This window comes from Puntigrus tetrazona, chromosome 20, assembly GCF_018831695.1.
Source record: "Puntigrus tetrazona isolate hp1 chromosome 20, ASM1883169v1, whole genome shotgun sequence".
NCBI classification, from domain to species: domain Eukaryota; kingdom Metazoa; phylum Chordata; class Actinopteri; order Cypriniformes; family Cyprinidae; genus Puntigrus; species Puntigrus tetrazona.
The window spans coordinates 8,280,192-8,303,421 of NC_056718.1; the positions used below are offsets into that span (position 1 = coordinate 8,280,192).

A 23,230-nucleotide genomic window follows, 5' to 3' on the forward strand; every position below is an offset into this window, starting at 1 on the left:
CTCTATTATAGGAGAAGAAGACTTGAACAAACTTGTTAAATCATCTAAACCAGCAACATGTATGTTAGACCCTGTTCCATCTAAACTATTAAAAGATCTGCTTCCAGAAGTCATAGATCCTATTTTGACCATTATTAATTCATCATTGTCATTAGGATATGTTCCCAAAACATTCAAGCTGGCTGTAGTTAAGCCTCTCATTAAGAAACCACATCTTGATCCCAAAGACTTAGTAAATTACAGACCAATCTCTAATCTCCCTTTTCTGTCAAAAATACTAGAAAAGGTAGTATCCTCACAACTGTATTCCTTTTTAGAAAAAAATGGTGTCTGTGAGGATTTCCAATCAGGTTTTAGACCGTACCATAGTACTGAGACTGCTCTCATTAGAGTTACTAATGACCTGCTTCTATCATCTGATCGTGGTTTTATCTCGTTATTAGTGCTATTAGATCTTAGCGCAGCATTCGATACTATCGATCACAACATTCTCTTGGATAGACTAGAAAACTATGATGGCATTAGAGGAAGCGCCTTAGCATGGTTTAAATCATATCTATCTGACCGCTATCAGTTTGTAGCAGTAAATGAGGAGGTATCATATCGATCAAAAGTGAAATATGGAGTTCGTCAAGGCTCAGTGCTAGGACCGTTACTTTTCAACCTGTACATGTTTCCTCTGGGAGATATTATCAGGAGTCATGGTGTTAGCTTTCACTGCTATGCTGATGATACTCAGCTCTATATTTCAGCGCAGCCTGGTGTTACACACCAAATTGAGAATCTAACAGAATGCATAGTCGATATAAAAAGCTGGATGATGAGTAACTTCTTAATGCTAAATTCTGAAAAAACAGAGGTGCTAATAATTGGACCTAAAACCCCACATATAATAATCTAGAACACAGCCTATCACTTGATGGCTGCTCTGTTAATTCTTCATCAGTTAGGAACCTAGGTGTGCTGTTTGACCGCAATCTTTCCTTCGAATATCATGTTTCTAGCATCTGTAAAACTGCGTTTTTCCATCTTAAAATATATCTAAATTACGACCTATGCTTTCAACCTCTAATGCAGAAATATTAATTCATGCGTTTATGACCTCGAGGTTAGATTATTGTAATGCTTTATTGGGTGGTTGTTCTGCACGCTTAATAAACAAACTTCAGCTAGTCCAAAACACAGCAGCTAGAGTCCTTACTAGAACTAGGAAGTATGATCACATTAGCCCGGTTCTGTCAACACTGCACTGGCTCCCTATCAAACATTGGATAGATTTTAAAATCTTATTAATTACCTATAAAGCCCTGAATGGTTTAGCTCCTCAATACTTGAGCGAGCTCTTATCACATTATAGTCCTGCACGTCCGCTACGTTCTCAAAACTCTGGCCATTTGATAATACCTAGAATATCAAAATCAACTGCGGGCGGCAGATCCTTTTCCTATCTAGCACCTAAACTCTGGAACAATCTCCCTAACTCTGTTCGGGAAGCAGACACACTCTGCCAGTTTAAATCTAGATTAAAGACACATCTTTTTAACTTAGCCTACACATAACACACCAACACACTTTTTCTTATTCAAATCCGTTAAAGGTTTTTAGGCTGCATTACTTAGATTTGCTGGAACCGGGAACACTACTCCTAAAATACGCCTCTGGCTTGCTTTGTTGGGGACACTTAACTTCTAGTGATTTAACGTCGAATTGATTACAGAGACCGTCTCTGCATTTAATAAGAAATTGGTCACTCTCGTCATTATACATCCCTGTCATTGTACTCTTCTACATTATACTGTACAGTGCTTTGATGCAACCTGTGTTGTTAAAAGCGCTATATAAATAAAAATGATTGATTGATTGATTGTTATATATTATACTGGCAAAACTGTTAATGTGCATCAACCAAATAATTATTTTTAAAAATATGTATAATTGTGCAGTTCTCCAGACAGCTAATAGTTTTGGTTGTGTAACATGTATTAATGAATACAGGATGTTGTTTTGGCCTTAGACACTTGTTTTGCCCACGAGACAGACATCCGACAACATGTTTACACACCGTGAACTCGAAAAGCGTTAGACAAAAGCATTTCCACACGATTAGTAGTTGTGGAATGTTGTTGTGTATAATTGAGGGTCATAAGGTGCCTATTTCTCACCGTCTTTCTTTGTTTTCCTCAGATGCCACTCCTTGATCTTTACGGTCTGACTCCCATAAGCCCAGCAGGAGCAGGGACAGGGATGCGGCCCGTGTTTTGATGTGGTTTGGACACAGTTTGCCACGGCTCCTGAATACCGCGGATATTTCCCCTAGCCATTCGCTCTCAGTTCTCTCAATAGTTGTTTGCATCCCAATCATCCCGTGCAACCATCAGGAATTCAAACCTCAGGTGCTTTTAAAAATTCTTTCCCTCCACAGCGCTCCCAACTAAATCCGGTTGCATATCCATTGTGAAAGGCCTCTTTCAAACTATTTTTTAGTTTGAAATTCAAGCCTAAAAGACGTATAGTTATGATCCAGGGTAATAATTTTAAAATGTTTGCTTTATAGCCCTATAAATGGTTTGTAGCTTAGTGCTTACTTTTATTTCTGATGAATTTAACATTAGGTACTTTGCACCCTTTAAAAACCGAATGGATCAAGTCAGAGACCTTGAATCAGAGGTTATGCAAACCAAAAGCAGTTCACTGCTTGTATTTGAGTGGGTCTGAGTTATAGCTGTCAGTAACAAGCAAATCATGCAAATAATATCACGTGTACGCTACAGTTATATAAGGTTATTGTCTCTCGAGTGTTGCCGTCAAAGTGAAACATTAGCATATTGATCTTTTCTCCTTGGTCTGAATGAAAACACACATTCATTCTTTGCCGCTTCTGGAGCGTTGAAAGCTCACAAACACTGCATTAAATGAAGTCGACCAATCACCGGTGGGGTTTGGAAAAACAAATCCTTGAACGAGTCGTTTGGGCGTCGTTGAACAAATAAGGTAAAAATAAATGCATGCTGTAAGAAACTAAAAGTGCTTTGTGACCTTGCACGAATGTCATGAATGTTGTTTGGGACTCCTAAAACCTTTTAAAACTCATAATAGTGACACTTTAATGCTTTAAAGAAGTTTCGTAAAGCTGCATTAAAAAACAGGACTGCTTTTTACAATTTAAAAATGAACTGTTTGGTATTTTTAATGATCTAAAATGCAGTTTTTCCCCTTTAATAATTTTCTGTGATTTAATTAGACCTCCCTCACAAGTATTAACAATAGCAAGGTTATTAGATCTTTTTCTTTTCCCCTGAACTAAAATATGTTCTGGAACCTTCTTGGAGAGCATTGGGAGGCTGCTTTCTGAATCAGATGCATCCATATGCACGTGTTACCAATAAAGGCTTCTTTGTCATGAGGGAAAGGAAGAGAAAGTGAGCGAGCGAATGAATGAGAATGCAAGAAACAGCAGTGCAAACACTACCTGCATGCCATTAATAATGAGAAACACAAACAGTAGATGATATAACTGTAATACAGAGTCACATCCCCCCTGTGCAAAGGGCAGACGAACAAACAGGAGGTGTCACAGGAACATCCTGAAGATTTATGACTCTGAATTCCCCACGTATCTATTCACAGACCTGCTTTGCGCGCTCTCTCTCTCACACACACACACGCACTCAAACATACACACACACACACGGACACTCAAACACGTGCACGCACACACACACTCAAACGCGCACGCACACACACACTCAAACGCGCACACACACACACTCAAACGCGCACACACTCAAACACACACACTCACACTCAAACACACACACCTGTGAAAATGAAAGATGCAGATGTACTGTGATTTTTATAAACAAAGCATTTATTTAAAAGACAGTAAGGATGGAGCACATTTGTAACAGTTTATGTTCTGCACATTAGTGCTTTGATTCGAGCCAAAGCCTGACGAGCAAAGCTGAGCTCCGATTGGCTGAATCTTCTTGGAAAGAGAACAGTGCTCAGTCTTGGTGTTTTGAGCGCTTGGTCTCTGGTGCGTCGTTAAGCTTGGAGAAGTGTTCCGACAGGGCTGCCAGGGCACGGTACCGATGGGAGATGCTGTTCTTCACTTCTTTAGGGAGCTCAGCATAACTGCCCACAGAGAAAAACAAAATCACTATCAAAACAAAAAGAGCTTTAAGTGCTAATTTCACATTTATTTGACACCTATTGTCGCCAGAAATGTCCTCCATGCTTTCAATTCCTTGTCAGTGATTCTTTGTCTGAGGATGAGTATAACACTTTTTGCTAAAGTATTTTACAACATGTATTGTTTTGATGTGATCACGTGGACGCTTGGAAAAGTCTCGTAAATATTTGTAGACTCGGATCAAATCAAAGCAGTCTTTTTGGAGGATTTACTTTGTCCAATACTGTCATCTACTGGTGAGCACGAGAAACGCAAGCGCAAAAAGAAAAAGAAAAGCTCATAAAATAACACTCACGTTTTCTCATATCCATCAGGCTGAAAACAAGGATCCCAGCCAAAATCCCTCGGGCCCCTGGGCTCAACAATACGGCCCTGAAAAAAGGATTTCAAATGTTGGAGGTAGGAATCAAAAGCTGCACGCTATATAGTGTTCAGCGTAACACATATATATTATAATACATCAAAAGTTTGTTTTTTCTTTAAAGAAATGAGTGCTTTTATTCCGCAAGGATACATTCATTTAAACAAAGAGACATTAAAGGCATTTAAAGTGTTTCAAAGTTTTTTGGCTTTCTATTTAAATAGTTTTGTGAACTTTCAAATCATTAAGAAAAAAAAAACGTGTCACACATTAGTTTCAACAGAAATATTAAGCAGCACAGCTGTGGTTGATAACAACTGATAACAACAACCTTGTGACACCGATAATCATAATAAATGTTTTTGTGCAGTAAATATGGATAATGTAGACTGTTGAAGTTAAAAATATATTCAAATACATTCAAATGAAAAAAGGTTAAATGTACGTTTTTTTTTTTTTAAATAGCTATATTTCACAATAATGCTGTTTATTTTATATTTTTGATCAAACAAATAGCACACTTATTTAAAAAAAACCATTCAAACATTTTACATTGTGGCGGTGATGCTTATATACCATACATTTGGATTCAGTTTATTTAATGATGATGTAAGGACAGTTTATTTATTGATTGAATTATAGCCAAGACAGAAACTGATGGGGAAAAGAGAGGAGAAACAATGCCTGTATAAAGAAATCGCTAAAAGCTCAATGTAAAAACCACTATATCACTGCACCACAAGAGCGAATAAAAATGCTCACCTCGGTTTTTCCTCTGAACAGTTGAACCGGCTCATCTTTTCCAGCACAGAAAGCAAACGTACACAGAGCCCAGGCAGATTTATCCTCAAAACCTGCTAGCAATTTATATAATCCTACAAACATTAAAAAACAGCTCAGTAACTGCACTAAATATGACTTTTACAAATTAAATAACATAAAATAATAATATTAAATGCTGACTTAAACGGTTGACAGTATTAATAGTATTTAGAAGTAACCTCGATTTCTTTATTAAAGCTTCTTACCCTCTGGCTTCAGTTTATCCAAGAACCATTTTCTGTGAAGAGCGAAAAACATAAATTAATTCAATGCACTGTGAAACATACACCACATCAGCGTTATTATCAGATACACCCATCTTCTGTGTATATACAGAAATGATCCAGACTCACATGTAGGGTCCTGGTAGTCCTCCTAGTGCCCTGAAGCACAGACAGGTGTCCTCTACTAGCACCGGCCCGTCCACCTTCACACGAAACACATAACATCATGTTTGAGGCATCGAACAAAAACAGTAAAAAAAGGTACGCAATCGACAAACCTGTCTCGCAGCTTCTTGACACTTCTGTATAGAAATCTCATCTGGTTCCCCTTGATATTCAGGAACTGCAAGAGAAGACATTATAAATACAGCGATGGCATGCCTGATATTGTTAGTCGACAAAGCAGAAGAAGAACAGCCAGGTACTTACGGTCAATCTTCTTAGAAATCAGTTTATAGGGAAATTTGTCACCAAGGATCTGAACTACCTGTTTGACCATAAGATTATTAGATTGACAGGTAGATTCAACAAGCAAAATAAGATCATTTTATCTACTAAATTTAAACATTCATTTCAGAAAATTACAAGTTCATTCATATACATGGATCTAATGCAAATCTATATAATTATGGCATTCATCTTTTAATGTTGTGTCATCTTTTCTAAAATCTATGATCTTAATCATAATTTTTTTTTATACATATTCGAGGGGTGGGATTGGGTTCTATATTTGCACAGTTGCTTTTTGTTTTATATTATTGTTATAAGAAAGAAGAAAAAAGAAGAAGAATAAAAATCAAAAAAAGTTGTTAAGAAATAAAGAAAATGACAAGTTCATGGATTTATTGCCGATTTAGACAAGCCCGAATTTTGATAGGATTGCAAAAATCGCCACGCCCACTGAAATTGGATTTTGAAGAACCACACACACACACGTTTGTTTTTGTGAATTGTGGGGACATTCCATAGACGGTAACCATTTCAGGCCCATTTTCAATTAGCGCAAACATGTGCATTAAATGAACCCGTATCTACAATGAGCTTTAAGACGATATAAACCACTAACCGACTGGGCATTTGTTTCAGAGTGAGGACAGGACTCAAATCTTAGAGTGTTTCAAGGCGTGTGAGCAGAGACTATTCATTCAATGCAAGCCAAGACACTTATTAGTAGTTCGTTCTGCATTGCGTTTGAATTAGAAGGTTTGCGGTTGAGTCAGTATTTGTAAACGTTCCGCATTCTCACCTCTTCCAGTTTTTTCGCGTTCCCGGTAACGAAGACCAAAGCTCTACCGGTAGGCACCGCCATGCTTCAGCCTGTTTCAGACATTCAACCGCTCAGTGTCGGAACTGTAAAACACTCGCTGCTGTCACTCCGTGCACCAATCGTATTCGTCGGTCTAAAACTTGCACCAATCAGAACGCTTTCGCCACACTGTAGACACGCCCTCCTCACGCACCGACCAATAGCTGGAAGCCCAGCGCCGTCCTTCTGTAAAATCACTCCGGGTGGAAAGTGCGAAACATGTGGGAGAGCGTCGTCTCGTGTCAACGACTGCAAAATAGAAACAATTTCTCCGGTATTTGCCCATTAAAACACTCAGTAAAGTAGTACTATCGTGAGAAAAAGGTTCTAAATTATCTGATGAATCAGAATTGAGATTACTGAGATAATAGGATAGGAGGACTGACCCGTAAGCATGAGCTTGCTGCCTCGCACCGCTGAGGAGTTCAGCTCTGCGGACTACTGGGAGCGCTTCTTCCGAAAAAGAGGAGAGAAAGCTTTCGAGTGGTACGGAGACTACAACTCCCTCTGCGGTGTGCTGCATAAATACATTAAACCTCGCGACAAGGTAACTAATACCGTTTCTTAACATCCTAATCAGCATATTAGAATAATTATAAATATACTTGAATGTCTACAGTATATATTGAATTTTTGCTATTTTGTACATTTTATATTTTGTATATTTGTATATAATTATTTTTTTTTAATTATCTGTCTTGTCTTGTCATCCTGTTGCATTGTAGAGCTTCTGTCACTAAAACAAAATCCTCGTGTGTGTGTAAACATACCTGGCAATAAAGTTCTGATTCTGGCACTGAAGACTTCAGTAATGATGCTTAGGATTCAGCTTTGCATCAAATTAATAAGTTACATTTAAAAATATATTTAAAATAGAATCCTGTTGCTTTAAATTGTAATGGTGTTTCATAGTTTCAGCTTTTTTCACTGTATATATTTATTTTTGTCAAACACCAATTCAGAAACCATATATATATACACACACACACACATATAATTTTTATTATTTTTTTAAATATAATTTAGTATTTTATCAATCAAGCGTTATATTCTTACCTCTTTGTAAGACAAAATGTAAAAAGTTATAGTTTGATAGTAATGTTTTTGCACTAACAACTACTGTAGAAGTACCATCTATTACTAAATATATTTCATTAAAATGGTTCAAACTAGTTTTTAAGACAGTTTCGTAACTAAAACAACTGATTAATTGAAAATCTGATTCTACGGAATGATTCTTTGAATAATTCTATAATTCCTGTACAAGCATGTTAAGAATAGCTAGGAGATCAGGGATATTTTCAGCAAATAATGACTAAACAATTTTTTTGCCAATAAAGAAACCACAATAAAAAAAAATCCTGATAAAAAATTATAAACATCTTGTAGAATTAAATCCCTTGTTGTCTGCTGCAGGTGTTGGTGGTGGGCTGTGGTAACTCGGAGCTGAGTGAACAGCTCTATGATGTTGGCTACCATCAATTAACCAACATTGACATCAGCGAGACGGTGGTGTCGCACATGAACCAGCGGAACGCCGAGCGTCGTCCCGACCTGACCTTCCAGCAGCTGGATGCCACCCAGACAGGCTTTGACAGCGGGAGCTTCCAGGCTGCTCTGGACAAGGGCACGCTCGATGCCATGGCTTCAGAAGAGGACGGTGAACTTGCAGGCAGGATGCTGGCAGAAGTCGGCCGAGTCCTGGCTGTGGGGGGCCGGTACGTCTGCGTAACTTTAGCCCAGGAGCACGTCATAAAGCTGGCTGTGGAGCATTTCGCCCGGGGCTGGGCTGTACGAATTCACTGCCTTAGCGCACAGCAGACGGCAGAGTCCGATGCTTCTTTCGCCCTCCCTGTGTTCGTTCTGGTCTGCACTAAGTTCCGCCAAGCGCCTCCGTTTGCGGTGCTCGAGTTGTGTCAGGGGGAGGATGGGGCTCCCGCTAGACTAGCATCGGTGCCGGAGCTGTTGTCCGCCGTCAAGGAGAGACAGGCCTACAATCTCACGCTGCATAAGCTCAGAGGGGCAACAGATGCTAGCAGCACACCGTCCCTCACTCTGTGCCATGCAGCCACCGGCCGGCCACGGTACACTCTGACGGTGCAGGACAGTCTGCCCTCAGCCAAGCTGCCGCGAAGTAATCACTTCGCCATCTTTATCGGTGAGCATTTGGGCTTTCTGACAGATCACTGTCAAAGACCATGTATATCTACATATTTACAGAATGCAGTGATTGGATTTCAGAAGTAAAAATACCATTCATTTTCTGATTTTAATGGTAACTTATTCAGTAAGCCTATGTGTGAGGCTTCTGGTTCATGAATAACGAGGAGAATAACAACGCACAGTAAACGGTAAAACAGTTTGCACTAAGTGGATGCATTAAAATAACATAAGACACGGCAATTTTCAATATCAAGCAGCAAAACAAACTGTGTATTAACAAACGTAATTTTATGAAGCTCTGTGATTGCTTTTTTGTGCGGAAAGAAAAAGAAATATAATACAACAGATATAAAGAAATGTTATAATATTATTAGTTTGTTTATATACTTTTGCCTCAATGTGTGTGTATATATACAACCCCTGGCAAAAAGTATGGAATCACCAGTCTTGGACGAGCACTCATTCAGACATTTCATTCTGTAGAACACAACTCAGATCACAAACATGAAACAATCATGAAGTCATTCCAAAGTGCAACTTCTTGGCATTCAGAAACACTAAAAGAAATTAAGAAAAAACATTGTGATAGTCAACAAATGCTACTTTTATAGAGCAAGCACAGGAAAAAATATGGAATCATTCAATTCTGAGGAAAAAATATGGAATCATGAAAAACAGACAAACAAAAAAACAGTCAAATCATATCACTAGTATTTAGTTGCACCACCTCTGGCTTTTATAACAGCTTGCAGTCTCTGAGGCATGGACTTGATGAGTGACAAGCAGTATTCTTCATCAATCTGGTGCCAACTCTCTTTGATTGCAGCTGCCAGATCAGCTTTGCAGGTCGGAGCCTTGCATGTGGACCATTTTTTCAATTTCCACCACAGGTTTTCAATTGGGTTGAGATCTGGACTATTTGCAGGCCAAGACATTGACTGGATGCGTCTTTCTCCAAGGAATGCTTTCACAGTTTTTGCTATATGGCACGATGCATTGTCATCTTGGAAAATAATTTCATCATCCCCAAACATCTTTTCTATTGAAGGGATAAGAAAACTGTCCAAAATGTCAATGTAAACTTGTGCATTTATCCCCAGTGCCTTTGCCTGACATGCAGCCCCATATCATCAAGGACTGTGGAAATGGATGTTTTCTTTAGGCAATCTTCCTTGTAAATCTCACTGGAACGGCACCAATCAAAAGTTCCAGCATCATCACCTTGTCCAATGCAGATTCGTGACTCATCACTGAAGATAACCTTCATCCAGTCATCCACAGTCCATGATTGCTTCTCCTTAGCCCATTGCAGTCTTGTTCTTTTCTGTTTAGGTGTCAATGATGGTTTTCTTTTAGCTTTTTCTTTAGGCGATTTCTCACAGTTTGGTCACATACATTGACTCCAGCTTCCTCCCATTTATTGTTCATTTGTTTTGTTGTGCATTTTTGGTTTTGGTTTTATGGCCTTCATTTTCTGTCTTGACGCTTGGATGTCTTCTTTGGTCTACCAGTACGCTTGGCTTTAAGAACCTTCCCATGCTGTTTGTACTTGGTCCATATCTTACATACAGCTGACTGTGAACAGCCCACATCTTTGGCAACCATGCGTGAAGAGTTACCTTCTTCAAGAAGTTTGACAATCCTCTCTTTGGATTCAAGAGACATCTCACTTGTTGGAGCCATGACTCTTGCCAATCCACTTGGTCTAGCAGCCCTCCAAGGTGTGATAACTGCAATGCTTTTAACTACAGACTAACGAGCAGATCTAATCTGAGACAGGTGCACAATTAAGGAAAGGAAACTGAATGAATCCTTATTTTCTCCTCAGAATTGAATGATTCCATATTTTTTCCTCAGAATTGAATGATTCCATATTTTTTTCCTGTGCTTGCTCTATAAAAGTAGCATTTGTTGACTATCACAATGTTTTTTTCTTCATTTCTTTTAGTGTTTCTGAATGCCAAGAAGTTGCACTTTGGAATGACTTCATGATTGTTTCATGTTTGTGATCTGAGTTTGTTCTACAGACTGAAATGTCTGAATGAGTGCTCGCCAAGACTGGTGATTCCATACTTTTTGCCAGGGGTTGTACAATAGTATTTTTTTTTAAAATGAAGATCTTTTTTGATTTTTAGTTCCTCAGGGCCGCGAGTCTGATTGGTTATATGGCTCCGCTGAAGGCCGGACTCAATTAGCGTCCAGCGCTAAATTCAGACGCCTGGTCATCGTGGCAATGCATCGAGATCAGGAGTATGAGGACATGCAGGCTGTCCAATTGGAGCTCTCTCCGCTTGTGATGGAGCTCGCGCCTCCTGGGATGCCAGCCAATCAGCAGGTGCGTAGGAACTACGACGATTGCTCTGCATTTGCTCTTCATGTGTCCGCGTTCCTCGCTCACAAGTTCCTCTGGCGTAGGTGCCGTTCCTGTCTGTAGGAGGAGATCTGGGATGGAGGGAAGTGATCGGGCGAGGGGTCAGTGCTTTGACTGGACAGTATTCTGTGGAGGATGTGAGAGGAGAGGACGGTCACCTCTACCGCAGGCTGATCTTCATGAACAATTGCCAGCTGGTCCAGTCGGAGAGCAGGCTCCGGTCTGCCGTCACAGGTGAGGTACCGCCGTGCTTGGATTCTGTAATGTTTATAAAACTGGAGATTCATTTCAGTGCTTGGTCTCTTTTGCTAGCTTCTGCCCACAAAAAGAAGAACAAGAAAAAATCCAAACCATCTGTTACTGAAGCCCCTGCTTTGACGGGTGTTAAAGATCGCATCGTGGACAAAGGTTTTCTCTGCTGTACACACCATGAAGTTATGGTGGCGGGTTTAGCCATGTTAGGAATGGATGCCGTTAATAATAAAGGTAAGTGTTCTAGCATTTAATAGTCTAGCGAAAGTTTAAAGAGGATGGTATTGTTTTAACTTTTTAATTAAAGCGTGTGATTAAAATATTATAGTAAGAAATAGACATACTGTGTACTGCTATGCCAAGTAAAAATAAATGATTTTTATTTAAATATATTTTAAAATGGATTATATTTTTTCATTGAAGGGTGAAGTGCAGATTTCAAATGATTAATTGCACCCAAAATTAAAGTTTTTGTTTATAGAATATATGTGTATATCTACTGTGTGTCTATACACACACACACACACACACACACACACACACACACGTAAACACCGTTTAGCAACATGTATCATGTTTACAGTTATGTTTGCAATTTTACAGCTGCTAGTGCCACAAACCGTTAAAAATATTTTAAAACATTCACGTCAAGTTGGTTTATAATGTTCATATAATTTGCTGTTTTTCATTTCATATAACACAGAAGTTAGAATTTTGAAACAATTATGTATCTGTCACATAACATCAGTTCACAGTGACCAGGGGCTGTCAAAAAGCATCAGAAATCAATAACATCCTCATAAAAGTTTGTAGTATATGTGTTATATTGCGAAGTATGATTAGTTTATGGAATGGACAGAAAAAGTCACTGTTTTGCCCTTCACTAATCTTATATGCAGCCTGTATAGCTACACAATCAATCTTTAAGATTGCGATGTTGATTGCAGTTACCACCGTGATGTTATTTCTACATGATGATTCAGCGGTGTCAATGAAACCTTTAAAACAGTTATGTACAGGCATGAAACAGCTTCACAAACAGTTAAAGCACACAATATGGTTATTTCTGTTCTAGAAATTCTATAAAATCACCTTTAACATAACTCCAAATAAAGATTGTATCAATACATCTTTCCGCCAGTAGATGGCAACAAGTGGCTTATTAAAAAATGTATTTGTCAGTCCTGACCTTATTCATTGATGTTAAGCCTTTATGAATCATGCATTCACATGCAGTTTTTATAAATAATTCTAGAATAGACTGCAGCAATAAACATTTTGTAGGAACCTCTAATAAATGGTGCTACATTGTTGTAGTTGTCTGTTCAAAATCGTGATGTTTGTTTTAACAAAAAAAAATGTCATTCCGTCGTGCAGCTCTACTAGCATGTATCTAGAAATGTCTTAAAAGCACAGCATGTTTGGTTGCTATAGTACATTGATACAGTGATTGATAACTGGTGGATTTTGGTCTGTTCCTTACACAAAGATTGAAAGACTGAAATACAGCACATGAATCACATTGGCCGCTATAACAGTCATTTTCACAATTAACAAAAAAAATCTATTCTGATTGGTTTGTCACGCTTTACAACAGATCAGCCAGTGTCCGTGTTATTGGTGGGCCTGGGCGGCGGCGGTTTACCCCAGTTTGTGCATGACTTTGTGCCGCATGCACGGGTGGAGGTTGTTGAACTGGACCCAGCTGTGTTGGAAGTGGCTCAGACCTGGTTTGGATTTCAGACCAACGAGAGGCTGAAAGTTACACTGGGAGATGGACTGGAGCACATCAAAACACTGGAGAGTGAGGGTGAGAGAACATCTACATCTAGTAATTCTACACCTTTTTAACTCGGCTGTTATCCACAACAATAATTAAAGGTTTTTCGTGATTTACTGGATAAGGATAAAGTTTCTTAAAAATGTTTTTCTCTCAATTGTGACAATTATTACATGGGCTTTCAAGGTCTGAAAATACATTTTAAAATTAGACTCCCTCGCATATCTAAATTTTCTGTGGACATAAAAAAACGATCAGGGAAGTCTTTTTGTTCATATTAAAGTTACTTTTGTCTCATTTTTAGGCTATTTTAAGTCATCTTGAGTTTGCTGGTGCTCTTTAAATAAATGAAAAAGAGTTTTGAGTACTTTGTGTCAAAAATGTCAACCTCATTTTTCTTTGACTGTGTACATATAATATATAGATGTCAATATAATTCTTCATGCATCTACATGAACTTAATGCGTGGGAGAATTGTGATATCTATTGGTCATCTGTTTTATGTGGGAAAGACATATTTACTAAGTTATCTACTTATAAGTTACTGCACAATTTTTTTCTGCATTTATGCAGGTGGAAATGCTTTTGATGTCGTCATGTTTGACGTTGATAGCAAAGACACCACCCTGGGCATGAGCTGCCCTCCGCCTGCCTTTGTAGAAACACCACTTCTGAAGAAAGTTTACAGCTTATTAACCCCTCGAGGCAAGTTGTGCGATCCATACTTTTTCATTCATATTTTGCATACTGTACATTTTGGCTTTTTTCCCTTTGCTCTCAACCAAAGAGCACTCTTCCTTCGTTTCCCCCACAGGACTGTTCATGTTGAACCTAGTGTGTCGTGACTCGGCTCTCAGGAAGTCGGTTCTTGAGCGTGTTGGAGCCGTGTTCCCGTGTGTGTTCTCTCGTGGGATCGAGGGTGAAGTCAATGAGGTGCTGCTGTGCTGCAGAGGTTCAGGAGAGGGCCACAAACCTCACACCATTCCACAAACATTACAGCAGACAGCTAAAGACCTACAGAAGACACTGCGTGCCAACACCCAGACCCCACCGTGTGTGCCTCAAATAGACATTGCTGCAATGCTGAGTGACCTAAAAGTCGTCTAAAGATTGAGAAAGGTTTGGAGCGAAAACCAAAAATAATATAATAAACATTTGGTTTCACCAAACTTGGCTGTAGTCTTGACAAAATGGCATACCACCTGGTCCATATTGCATCTATAAAAAAAAGAAATAGATTGATATTTAAAGCAACTATCGGTTTGTTTAGACATTGTGGAGCATTTTGGGAAAATTCCATCTGAAATGAATGAAAGCCTTCTTTTCCTGCCCTTTGAAAGAACACAGAAATATTATGTCAAATGGTTAAACATATGTCGTGTAAATATGAAACCGAAACTGTGTTTAGCTTTGATAATCTGCATCTAAATGTAAATATCCTTCATCACTGGTGCACATGGTCAGATAAGACTGAAATATTATTTTCTTGTAAAATTATATTTTCGTAACAACTCCATAACAGTAATGATTATACACCATTTACATTACATCTTGCTGGACTTTTTAAAGTTTTACTTCTCTTTTATCAAACAATGAGAGTGAGTAAAGGTTATGGTCCTGAAACAGAAATAAAACAAAATAATCGTAAATGAATTCACATTAATATCAGTTTTTATTATGCAGTCACCTTTTAGGTATCAGACACTCAATGAAATTAAATGCAATGCTGTTACAAAGTGAAATTCATGCAGACATCTGGCAACCCTGTAATAGCTGTGCAGTGTTATTTTTACTGGATGAGTCTATTGTACTGAAACGAGGGTGGACGGACCCTACAGTGTCATGCACTGAGGGGTGGCTGGCCATCAAAACAAACTGAATGATAAACATAACAGCTACCCTAGTTTGCTGGGAAATTATGTAAACAATTCTGATTGTATATTCCACGTCACTGTTTATTCTTAACCTGAAAGCTCTATAGGAAACCGATTTTACTTTAATTTTCATAACAGTAGTATGTTTTTCGATATTTTTCCCTCTTGCACGTGCACTGTGTACAGTCGAGCGACGCGCAATAACGCCAGAGTGAAAAAGATAAAACGAGTGATAGAAGTAAACGTGTTTTTTTTAAAGTTTTAACTTTTTCTGAATGTAATTGTAAGAGTAACCCGTTGCATTTGACGTTTGTGCATCTTAATATACAGATCTGATCTACCTACTCACGTGACAGAAACCGCTCAGATTGTGGAAGGTGCTGCAAGACTAACCAATGTCGCTTTTTTCTACATATTACTTTTCATGTTTTATCTTTATTTTAGACCTCACACAGCGGTGTGTTTCACGTAACAGTAAAAAAAAAAGGATTTTGTAATAGAACCAAATCTGTACCTCCAAATTTTGTTCAGAGGAGTGGCGTCCGCTCGAGCACGCGCACGCGCACTCCACGGGCGGACAGTTGCTGTCAGGTTTCGTCCACAAGTTGAGTTCAGGACACGCTTGCGGATAAAACAGGCGACTTCCACTGGAGATAGTTCGTGTGGTCCCTTTATATGTAGTTTCCTTGTAGTTTCTTTGGCTTCGTCGTGTGTGAAAGTGCGCGCGCGCGCTGTTGAGTTGGGTCGCTGGTGCTCGCGCGCGCCGTTACTCTCAACCGCCGCGTCTGTCAGGACCAAACGCTCGGGAAAACTCACTTCAGGTAATTAAACGGCCCTTGATACACGAAAGAAACAGGTTAGTGTGTTAAATACGTGTAATTCACTTTGTAAAGTAAAAAAAAACTTTGTATTTATAAGTTGCGATGTATTATTTTAGTGGTTTTGCTTTTAAAATGCTGTGTTTGGGGGTGGGAAAACTTCCTTTATTTGAAGTTGTCTCCTCTCTCTCTCTCTCTCTCTCTCTCTCTCTCTCTCTCTCTCTCTCTCTCTCTCTCTCTCTCTCTCTCTTATATGTATTTTAATATAACAAAGGAGAATTGTCTGCTGCGTCTGTTGGTTCGCGCGCCGGCCGCGTTCTCGCGGCTCCGTAACCATGGGCAACCGGGGGATGGAGGAGCTGATCCCGCTGGTGAACCGGCTGCAGGACGCCTTCAGTGCCATCGGACAGACCTGCGACCTGGACCTGCCGCAGATCGCGGTGGTCGGGGGTCAGAGCGCAGGCAAAAGCTCCGTCCTGGAAAATTTCGTGGGCAGGTATGACAGCATCACAACTGGCCACTGCAGTTGTTAGCGCTTAAAATTTCAGCTAAGCATACCAGAGATTTGCTAAGATGTTATCAATGCCATGGTTATGGGTCAAACCATGTGTTTTAATGACAAGGCAATGTCAATAGCCTGCCTGATCGAGATACATGAAGGCTTGTTACAGACCTATCAAGAGGGGAAAAAACAAACTATTGCATGGCCATGTGGGCATAGTCATTGGCCGTTGGTCGAGGAACTCGAAATGGAATAATAATCGGCTAGTGATGTTGAATTGAGTCACTTTTCTGCAGAGGCACTGAACTGTATCACTGAAGCAGGTGCAGATGGTCTCATCTGTAGTCGGGAGCAGTCACTACCTCTTCCTCCATCTGTCTAATGGCCTGCCAAGCCAATGGCCATCCAGAATCTGAAGATTGACTTCATTTTCTCTGGACAGTTCAGATCATTAAAACAAGTTGTTAAATCGCTTTCCTTAATATGTTAAAACCTCTTTTTCTGAATCTGACTGGTCCCTTAGATGTGACAGATTTTTCCATCATCTTTATTTGTTAAGGGAAGCCATTTCATATATATATATATATATATATATATATATATCCTGAGATAAAATAGCCAGATGTACAAAGAAAGTGCACTAAGATGTGATCTTTGAATAAAAAGTGTTTTTGGCTTATAAACATACTAACAGTATGTATAACTAAAGTTGTCTGTGACTATACATGTGCTCCTATACATGTTAATAGTAATAATAATTAATTGTGCAGTAGATAATTGTTAGGTATTGGTTTGGTGGTTAAGGTTTAGGGGTAGGGTCAACATTGTAATTACATGCAACTACAGAAATTAATTACATGTAATTACAGAAAGGTGTTTTGTAATAAGTACGATGTAAAAACATGGACCCAAATTAAATTGTAATAATAATCAGTGTTGATTTTTTTGATCAAAGGGACTCCCTTCGTGAAAAAAAACAGGATGCTAAACTTTAAAACATTTTTAATGGATGACGCCTTTAAGAATCTTCAAGTCTTTAGTAATCTTTTATTTTCTTTGCGCAAGAGGAGCCCACAGGATCTTCTCTTTGCATGTCGATTTCCGCATGGAAAGACTGGGCCTGTCCAACAGGAAGCTGTGATTGTTAGTGAAAGCTATTGTTTGCTCAGTGCATATCAGTTCGTTGAGCTGAGGTGACGTGGATATCGCCTGTTTAAGATAAGTGTCGGACTGAGAACGAGCTGCTTGCTTATCTGAGAGTGCTTGCGAGGCACTCGGGCTCTTTGACCATCATCCTAAAATCTTGGTCAGTGTGTAGAGGCAACGTGCTCTCAGGCAGTTATTGAAGACCCAGTTAACTTTTTTGATAGACAGGTTGTTATTGTTTATTGATTCTATTACATTCTTTATAGCTTATTATATACAACATGTTATGTTGACCACAGAGCATTTGGAGCAATTACACAAATTCAGTCATCTCTGAAACATCCTCAAAGGTGCTAAAAAATCATAATGATGATGAAGACTACATACTTGATGACACATGATGACCGCTATAACCCATGTGTCACTGCATTACAGCTAACTACAGTTGGTAATGTAAATAGCCATTAATCTGTGGAGTTATACGAGTGTCAAAACAGATTGAAGGGAAAAGCAAGCTGTCAGAACAGATTATGAGTGCGTTCTCCTAGCTTGGTACCGAACATTCAAAACAATGCTGTGTATGGGCTGAATGTGTTCACTGTGTGTTTTGTGTACACATGGCAATATTTTTGCTGGTTGAGTACTCAAACACTATAAAATGCATAAAGGAGGCAAAACAGCCGCAGAAATAGCTTTGTGCACGCATAAATGAAGATCGAAATGGAGGTTTCTATGCATATATTGTAACCGTATAGGCCACATAGCTCCTATATGAGAAGGAGAGGATGTTTTTAATTTGTTTAGATGCATTTGGTCTGTGTTGCATTTATATTTTAGGTGAAATGCATCAGAGATTATAAAGGTAGACTCTCATAACTCAGGACGAGGAATTCCTTAGTTTGCTAAATTGAGTGATATGTGGAGGATGAAAATTCTCAAAATGTGTTTTCTTTGATAGAACACTAAAGGAGTTAGCTAGCTGAACGTCTAGGTTTCTCCTTCCGGTCCGTATATATTTATATATTTATGAATGAAGTTTTTTCTAGTTTTTGAGCTACAGAAATGCTCTCTCTATATATGCATGTATGCACGAGCATATGCATCAAGCCATATGATAGGTTTGTTTCCTTTGATTGAAACAATGATGGAACGAAAAAGAATCATTTATGTACCAGAATGAACTTCCGTCGTGCAGTCATATGATGGCCTACTTAGAGCTCATGCACAGGAAATAATGAGTACACGTATCCATAGCAATGAGTTATATATGAATGGAGCAGTGCACCCTCAGCCATCTGTTATCTCAGTATCACTGGCAGTCAGTGGAACACCAGAGATGCCTGGAGAAATGGGTTAGTGAAATTAGATCTCACTGATAGAGGAAGCACAGTGCTTGGGTTTATTAGAGTAAGTAGCTGATTTTTACATGACCATGGCGTCTTAAAATGAAGAGAGAAAATTTAGCGATGGCTTTGGACACTTTATTTTGAGGTACTTCCCAGGTTCTCACACTGGTTTACAGTACATATGCATTTATAAATTTAGCAGACATTTTTATTCAAAGTGACTTCCAAATGAGGAACTCTACAACACAAGCGATCCCAAGGAGAACATATAAGAGTAATGTAAGAAGTGGAGTAATATGAAGTTTAGAATAGCTGTATCAAATGGTAAAAGTACTAGTTCACCCCAAAATGAATATTCTGTCATTACTTACTCACCCTCACATCCTTTAGACACAAATAAAGTAATTTCAGGGAAACCTGAGATTTTTGTCCCTCCATTCGAAGTCCATTTCACCAAAACTTTTACACTTTAAAAAGCTCAGAAAAGAAATTGTGAAATAATCTACGACGCAAAGAGATTTAATTTAGGCCTTTATTCATATACAGTTTTATATATACGATTTATGTGGAAGCTTAAATATTCATACTTTGTTATGAGCATTAATCTTTGTGTGAAATGGACTTTTAGTAGAGGCACAGACCTCTTTCAGTGTTATTAAAAATATTTTTTTGTGTTTAAAAAAAAATGGATGAAGGGTTTTTTGGGTTTGGAATGACACTAGGGTCTGTAAATGGTTAAAAAAAATTATTCGATGGGTCACAGTATACTTTCATATTATCAAAAAAAGAGCTGGGTGAACATTCTTCTAAATATCCACAAAATGATTCATCTATAAGTGCTTGGTTTAACACCTGTGAAATGTGTACACATTCACACTGTTACACACAGGCAATGCACAATTCTGCATTATTGTACATGTCTGTTTACTTCAGTATTGCAAGATGGGTACTGGGGAAAGGACAGAAGAAATAAGCGGATATAGGGATGAAGAAAGGAAAGAGAAGGGGGAGAAGATGAGGCTGGAGAATTAGAGTCAAAAGGGGCTTTGTTAAGGGGTTTAGAAATGGGAGGTCAAAAGTAAGTATTGGGAATGACTGAGAATGTAAAGGACATTGTTGAAAAAGAGTGAGCCATGTGTCAAACACACAGATGACTCACTGCCTGGGTTCAAGCTAAATACCACAGGCTGGCCTGCTAGTTCATATACGGTAGTGTCTTGGCTAATACACAGATGAGTTACCCGCTCATGTTCAATACTAAGTGGTTTGTTCAAATCTGTAACCCTACTGTAAGAATGAGGAGTACTAACAGTCATACTGGCTTTAGCAAACACCCCCAACAATTTGTAGTAGCCTACTAGCAATAGTGCTACAGGGATGATACATTTTTGTAGGCCAAGACCCAAAAAAGAATTTACATTTTAACATTTTAACACTTGTCCTGAAGGGGTTTTAAAAATTAAAACATTCATTCTACAAAATACATCAGTAACTCCCCCATTGTCATGCTTTTCACAGCTTATACCAGTGTTGAGGAAGACTGGTAAAAGCTTTTTGTTTGTAATTGAACTCTTGCCATGTATTCTGACTCAGAATTTCAGGGAGAAACATTTTTATGGCTTTTTAAAGAGTTCAAAATACCAGAAATGTAAATATTGTATTGGGTTTTGCGGCTTCCGGTTTGGCCTGTGAAACATGTCATCACTGCAGCACTTTATACTGTGGATGGTTTTACCTGCATTTTGCCCCTCTCCCTGGATGCCTTTAACTAGGCCTAATCCAGTGGGACTTCCCCTCTATTTTAGGCAATAGTTCTGTTTTAGATCTGCGCACACCCTATTTCCACTATCATCTTTATCATCCATAGTGACTTCATTTCAAGCCTGGGATATATCAGACCAAATAGAAAGCACATTTTTCCACGGAAAACGCTTACTTTTCCCAGCATTATATTGTTGCCTCTCAAAATATATTAGATAAAGAAGAAAAATCAAGGACAAACAGGTCCACATCATAAGTCAACCAGAAGCCAACACTTTTTGGTCTAATCAAACTTTGGTTGTTTTATTTAGAGATATCTCTACACTTTAAACAGGCTAGGTTTTAACCCATAAGGAATATCAGTGATCCAGCTGCACTTCCTCTACTGGACTGTTTTATTTATAGACAGCTCTAACGTCCTCTGCACATAGATGGTGAAAATGAAACGGTTCTGGATTATGAATTTACACTCATTTCTGAATATTTTAACCTAGATTGTCTCACGGCTCATTTGTAAATGTACAGGCCAGTACAAGTTGTGTGTAAACGTGCCATAAATATCAGAGTATGAGGGTCATGAAGGGTGGGACGAGGTTTATGGTTTCACTGTAAGACTGGACTAGTCCAAGTATGCAGTCTCTGGCTCTGTGCCTCAGACAGGGACAGGGTCAGTGCACCATGTGAGGGACGTTTTATGGGTACGCTTTTTGTTTTTTTTGGAAGGACAGTTTTGCTTTGGCTTGTATGAAGGGTTTTGTGTGTTCTTATTTTACTATCTTTTCAGAGATTTCCTGCCTAGAGGCTCAGGAATCGTTACAAGGAGACCACTTTTCCTTCAGCTCATTAGTTCAACATCAGGTATAAGTGATAAACACGCACTGTTTTGTCAGGCTTTTACTGCTGCCCTTTACTGAATATAATTACCAACAATGGATCCATAATGTTAAATACAGACTCATTAAAAGTGACCCTATATAAATAGCCATTTAAAGCTGAATTATTTTTTTAGTTTCAGTCTTTTCAGTTGTTAAATCATTCTATTATCTTTTACTGAAAATTATGACCCCCTCAAAAGCTGGTCTATATTTTAGCACACTACAAGTATATGATTTTACTCTCCCCTGACTGTGATAATCAACACTTTTTTTAATAAACGTTTTTTTACTATAATACAATGCCATTGACTTCTATCCGTTACACTCAAAACTTTTTTATTGAAATAGTATTGGACATTTTATTGACTTTTGTTGACAAAATGTCACACAATACAATAAATGTGAAATAAATAAATAAAAGACAAGCATCCTTTGCTAATAATTTTCTACATTTCTTTTTATAAACCATCCTAGTCAGAGGCTCTAGTTTGCATCTCTTAATAGCCATTATTATCATGTGGCCTTTAGAGTATGTACACTGAACACTAGAGGGCAATGTCTTCCGTGTTAAGATTAGTTTCAGTTTGGCGAGTGGAGAACTGAATACATGATTTACAAATTGTTAAGCTGTCAGTTCCCCCCTAAGGCACTATCATCCTCTTTTTATTTTAAATTCTCCACCGCAGAGCACGCAGAGTTTCTACACTGTAAAGGAAAGAAGTTTACAGACTTTGATGATGTCCGACGGGAGATCGAAGCAGAGACAGACAGAGTCACGGGAACAAATAAGGGCATATCCTCCATTCCCATCAACCTTCGTGTCTACTCTCCAAATGGTATTATTGTCAGAAAACGAGTGATTCGTTGATGTTCATTAATGCTCTTATGCTCACAATGGCTGTGTTTTTACGGTGTAATTTATTCAAGGCTTAAGACATTGGCTCCTATGAGAAAAAGACTCCAAATAATGTTTTTAGATGCCACAGAACAAATAATATAATTTTATAATTAATTTTTTTTGTTGTTGTTGTTGTTTTTTTCAGTGATACTGTCATACGATTATGTCTTTTCTTGAATTTATCAATATTTTAGTCCATCTTGTAGATGACCAGGTATTAACTTGCCCAAATAAAAGACACAATTTTTTAAAAGTGTAAGTCTAAATGTCAATCAAATACATTTTTAATACACATATCGAGGAAAGAAGTTTATTTCACTATTTATAAGGTAACTTACATTTATGGCAATTTCTAAAAGAGCTGCACAAGTAAAATGGACACCGTATGACAGTGCCTATGGTAACATTTTAAGCCATACAATGACATGATTTACTGTTTAGATGCAAGTTTTCACGTGCAAAAAAAATTTAATAAAATGACATTTCAGCTTTTTGAAGTCAAAAATATTATCTTAATTTAAAACATAAATATTGCTGTC

General features: G+C 38.4%; 3 protein-coding genes across 7 annotated transcripts in view; 2 read left to right on the forward strand and 1 right to left on the reverse strand.

Annotated features, from left to right (window-relative positions):
- Positions 1–3,850: 3,850 nt before the first annotated feature.
- Positions 3,851–7,054, reverse strand: itpa (inosine triphosphatase (nucleoside triphosphate pyrophosphatase)). Its single transcript, XM_043220261.1, has 8 exons — positions 6,846–7,054; positions 6,029–6,086; positions 5,878–5,942; positions 5,729–5,802; positions 5,582–5,613; positions 5,316–5,428; positions 4,488–4,564; positions 3,851–4,134 (listed from the first exon to the last, which is right to left on the reverse strand). Exons 1-8 carry the CDS (start codon positions 6,906–6,908, stop codon positions 4,005–4,007), a joined length of 612 nt encoding a protein of 203 aa, XP_043076196.1. The 5' UTR covers positions 6,909–7,054; the 3' UTR covers positions 3,851–4,004.
- Positions 4,568–14,640, forward strand: mettl13 (methyltransferase 13, eEF1A lysine and N-terminal methyltransferase). Of its 2 annotated transcripts, none has more exons than XM_043220248.1 (8): positions 4,568–4,591; positions 8,322–9,063; positions 11,204–11,403; positions 11,484–11,673; positions 11,752–11,925; positions 13,289–13,501; positions 14,045–14,176; positions 14,286–14,640. In XM_043220248.1, the coding sequence occupies exons 1-8, from the start codon at positions 4,583–4,585 to the stop codon at positions 14,576–14,578; spliced, it is 1,953 nt and encodes a 650-aa protein (XP_043076183.1). In that variant the 5' UTR covers positions 4,568–4,582; the 3' UTR covers positions 14,579–14,640. The 2 variants fall into 2 exon arrangements, with proteins under 2 accessions (XP_043076183.1, XP_043076182.1); XM_043220247.1 differs by lacking the exon at positions 4,568–4,591 and adding an exon at positions 7,300–7,452.
- Positions 14,641–15,921: 1,281 nt separating this feature from the next.
- dnm3a (dynamin 3a) overlaps positions 15,922–23,230 on the forward strand; it is a 35,592-nt gene continuing 28,283 nt past the window's right edge. For 2 of the 4 annotated variants that reach the window (XM_043220245.1, XM_043220246.1), the window contains exons 1-4: positions 15,925–16,166; positions 16,438–16,659; positions 21,703–21,776; positions 22,480–22,629. In XM_043220245.1, coding sequence (XP_043076180.1) covers positions 16,499–16,659; positions 21,703–21,776; positions 22,480–22,629 — 385 coding nt within the window. In that variant the 5' untranslated portion in view covers positions 15,925–16,166; positions 16,438–16,498. Of the gene's footprint in view, positions 16,167–16,437; positions 16,660–21,702; positions 21,777–22,479; positions 22,630–23,230 lie in introns of all 4 variants that reach the window. The other 2 variants (XM_043220243.1, XM_043220244.1) reach the window with 2 other exon arrangements.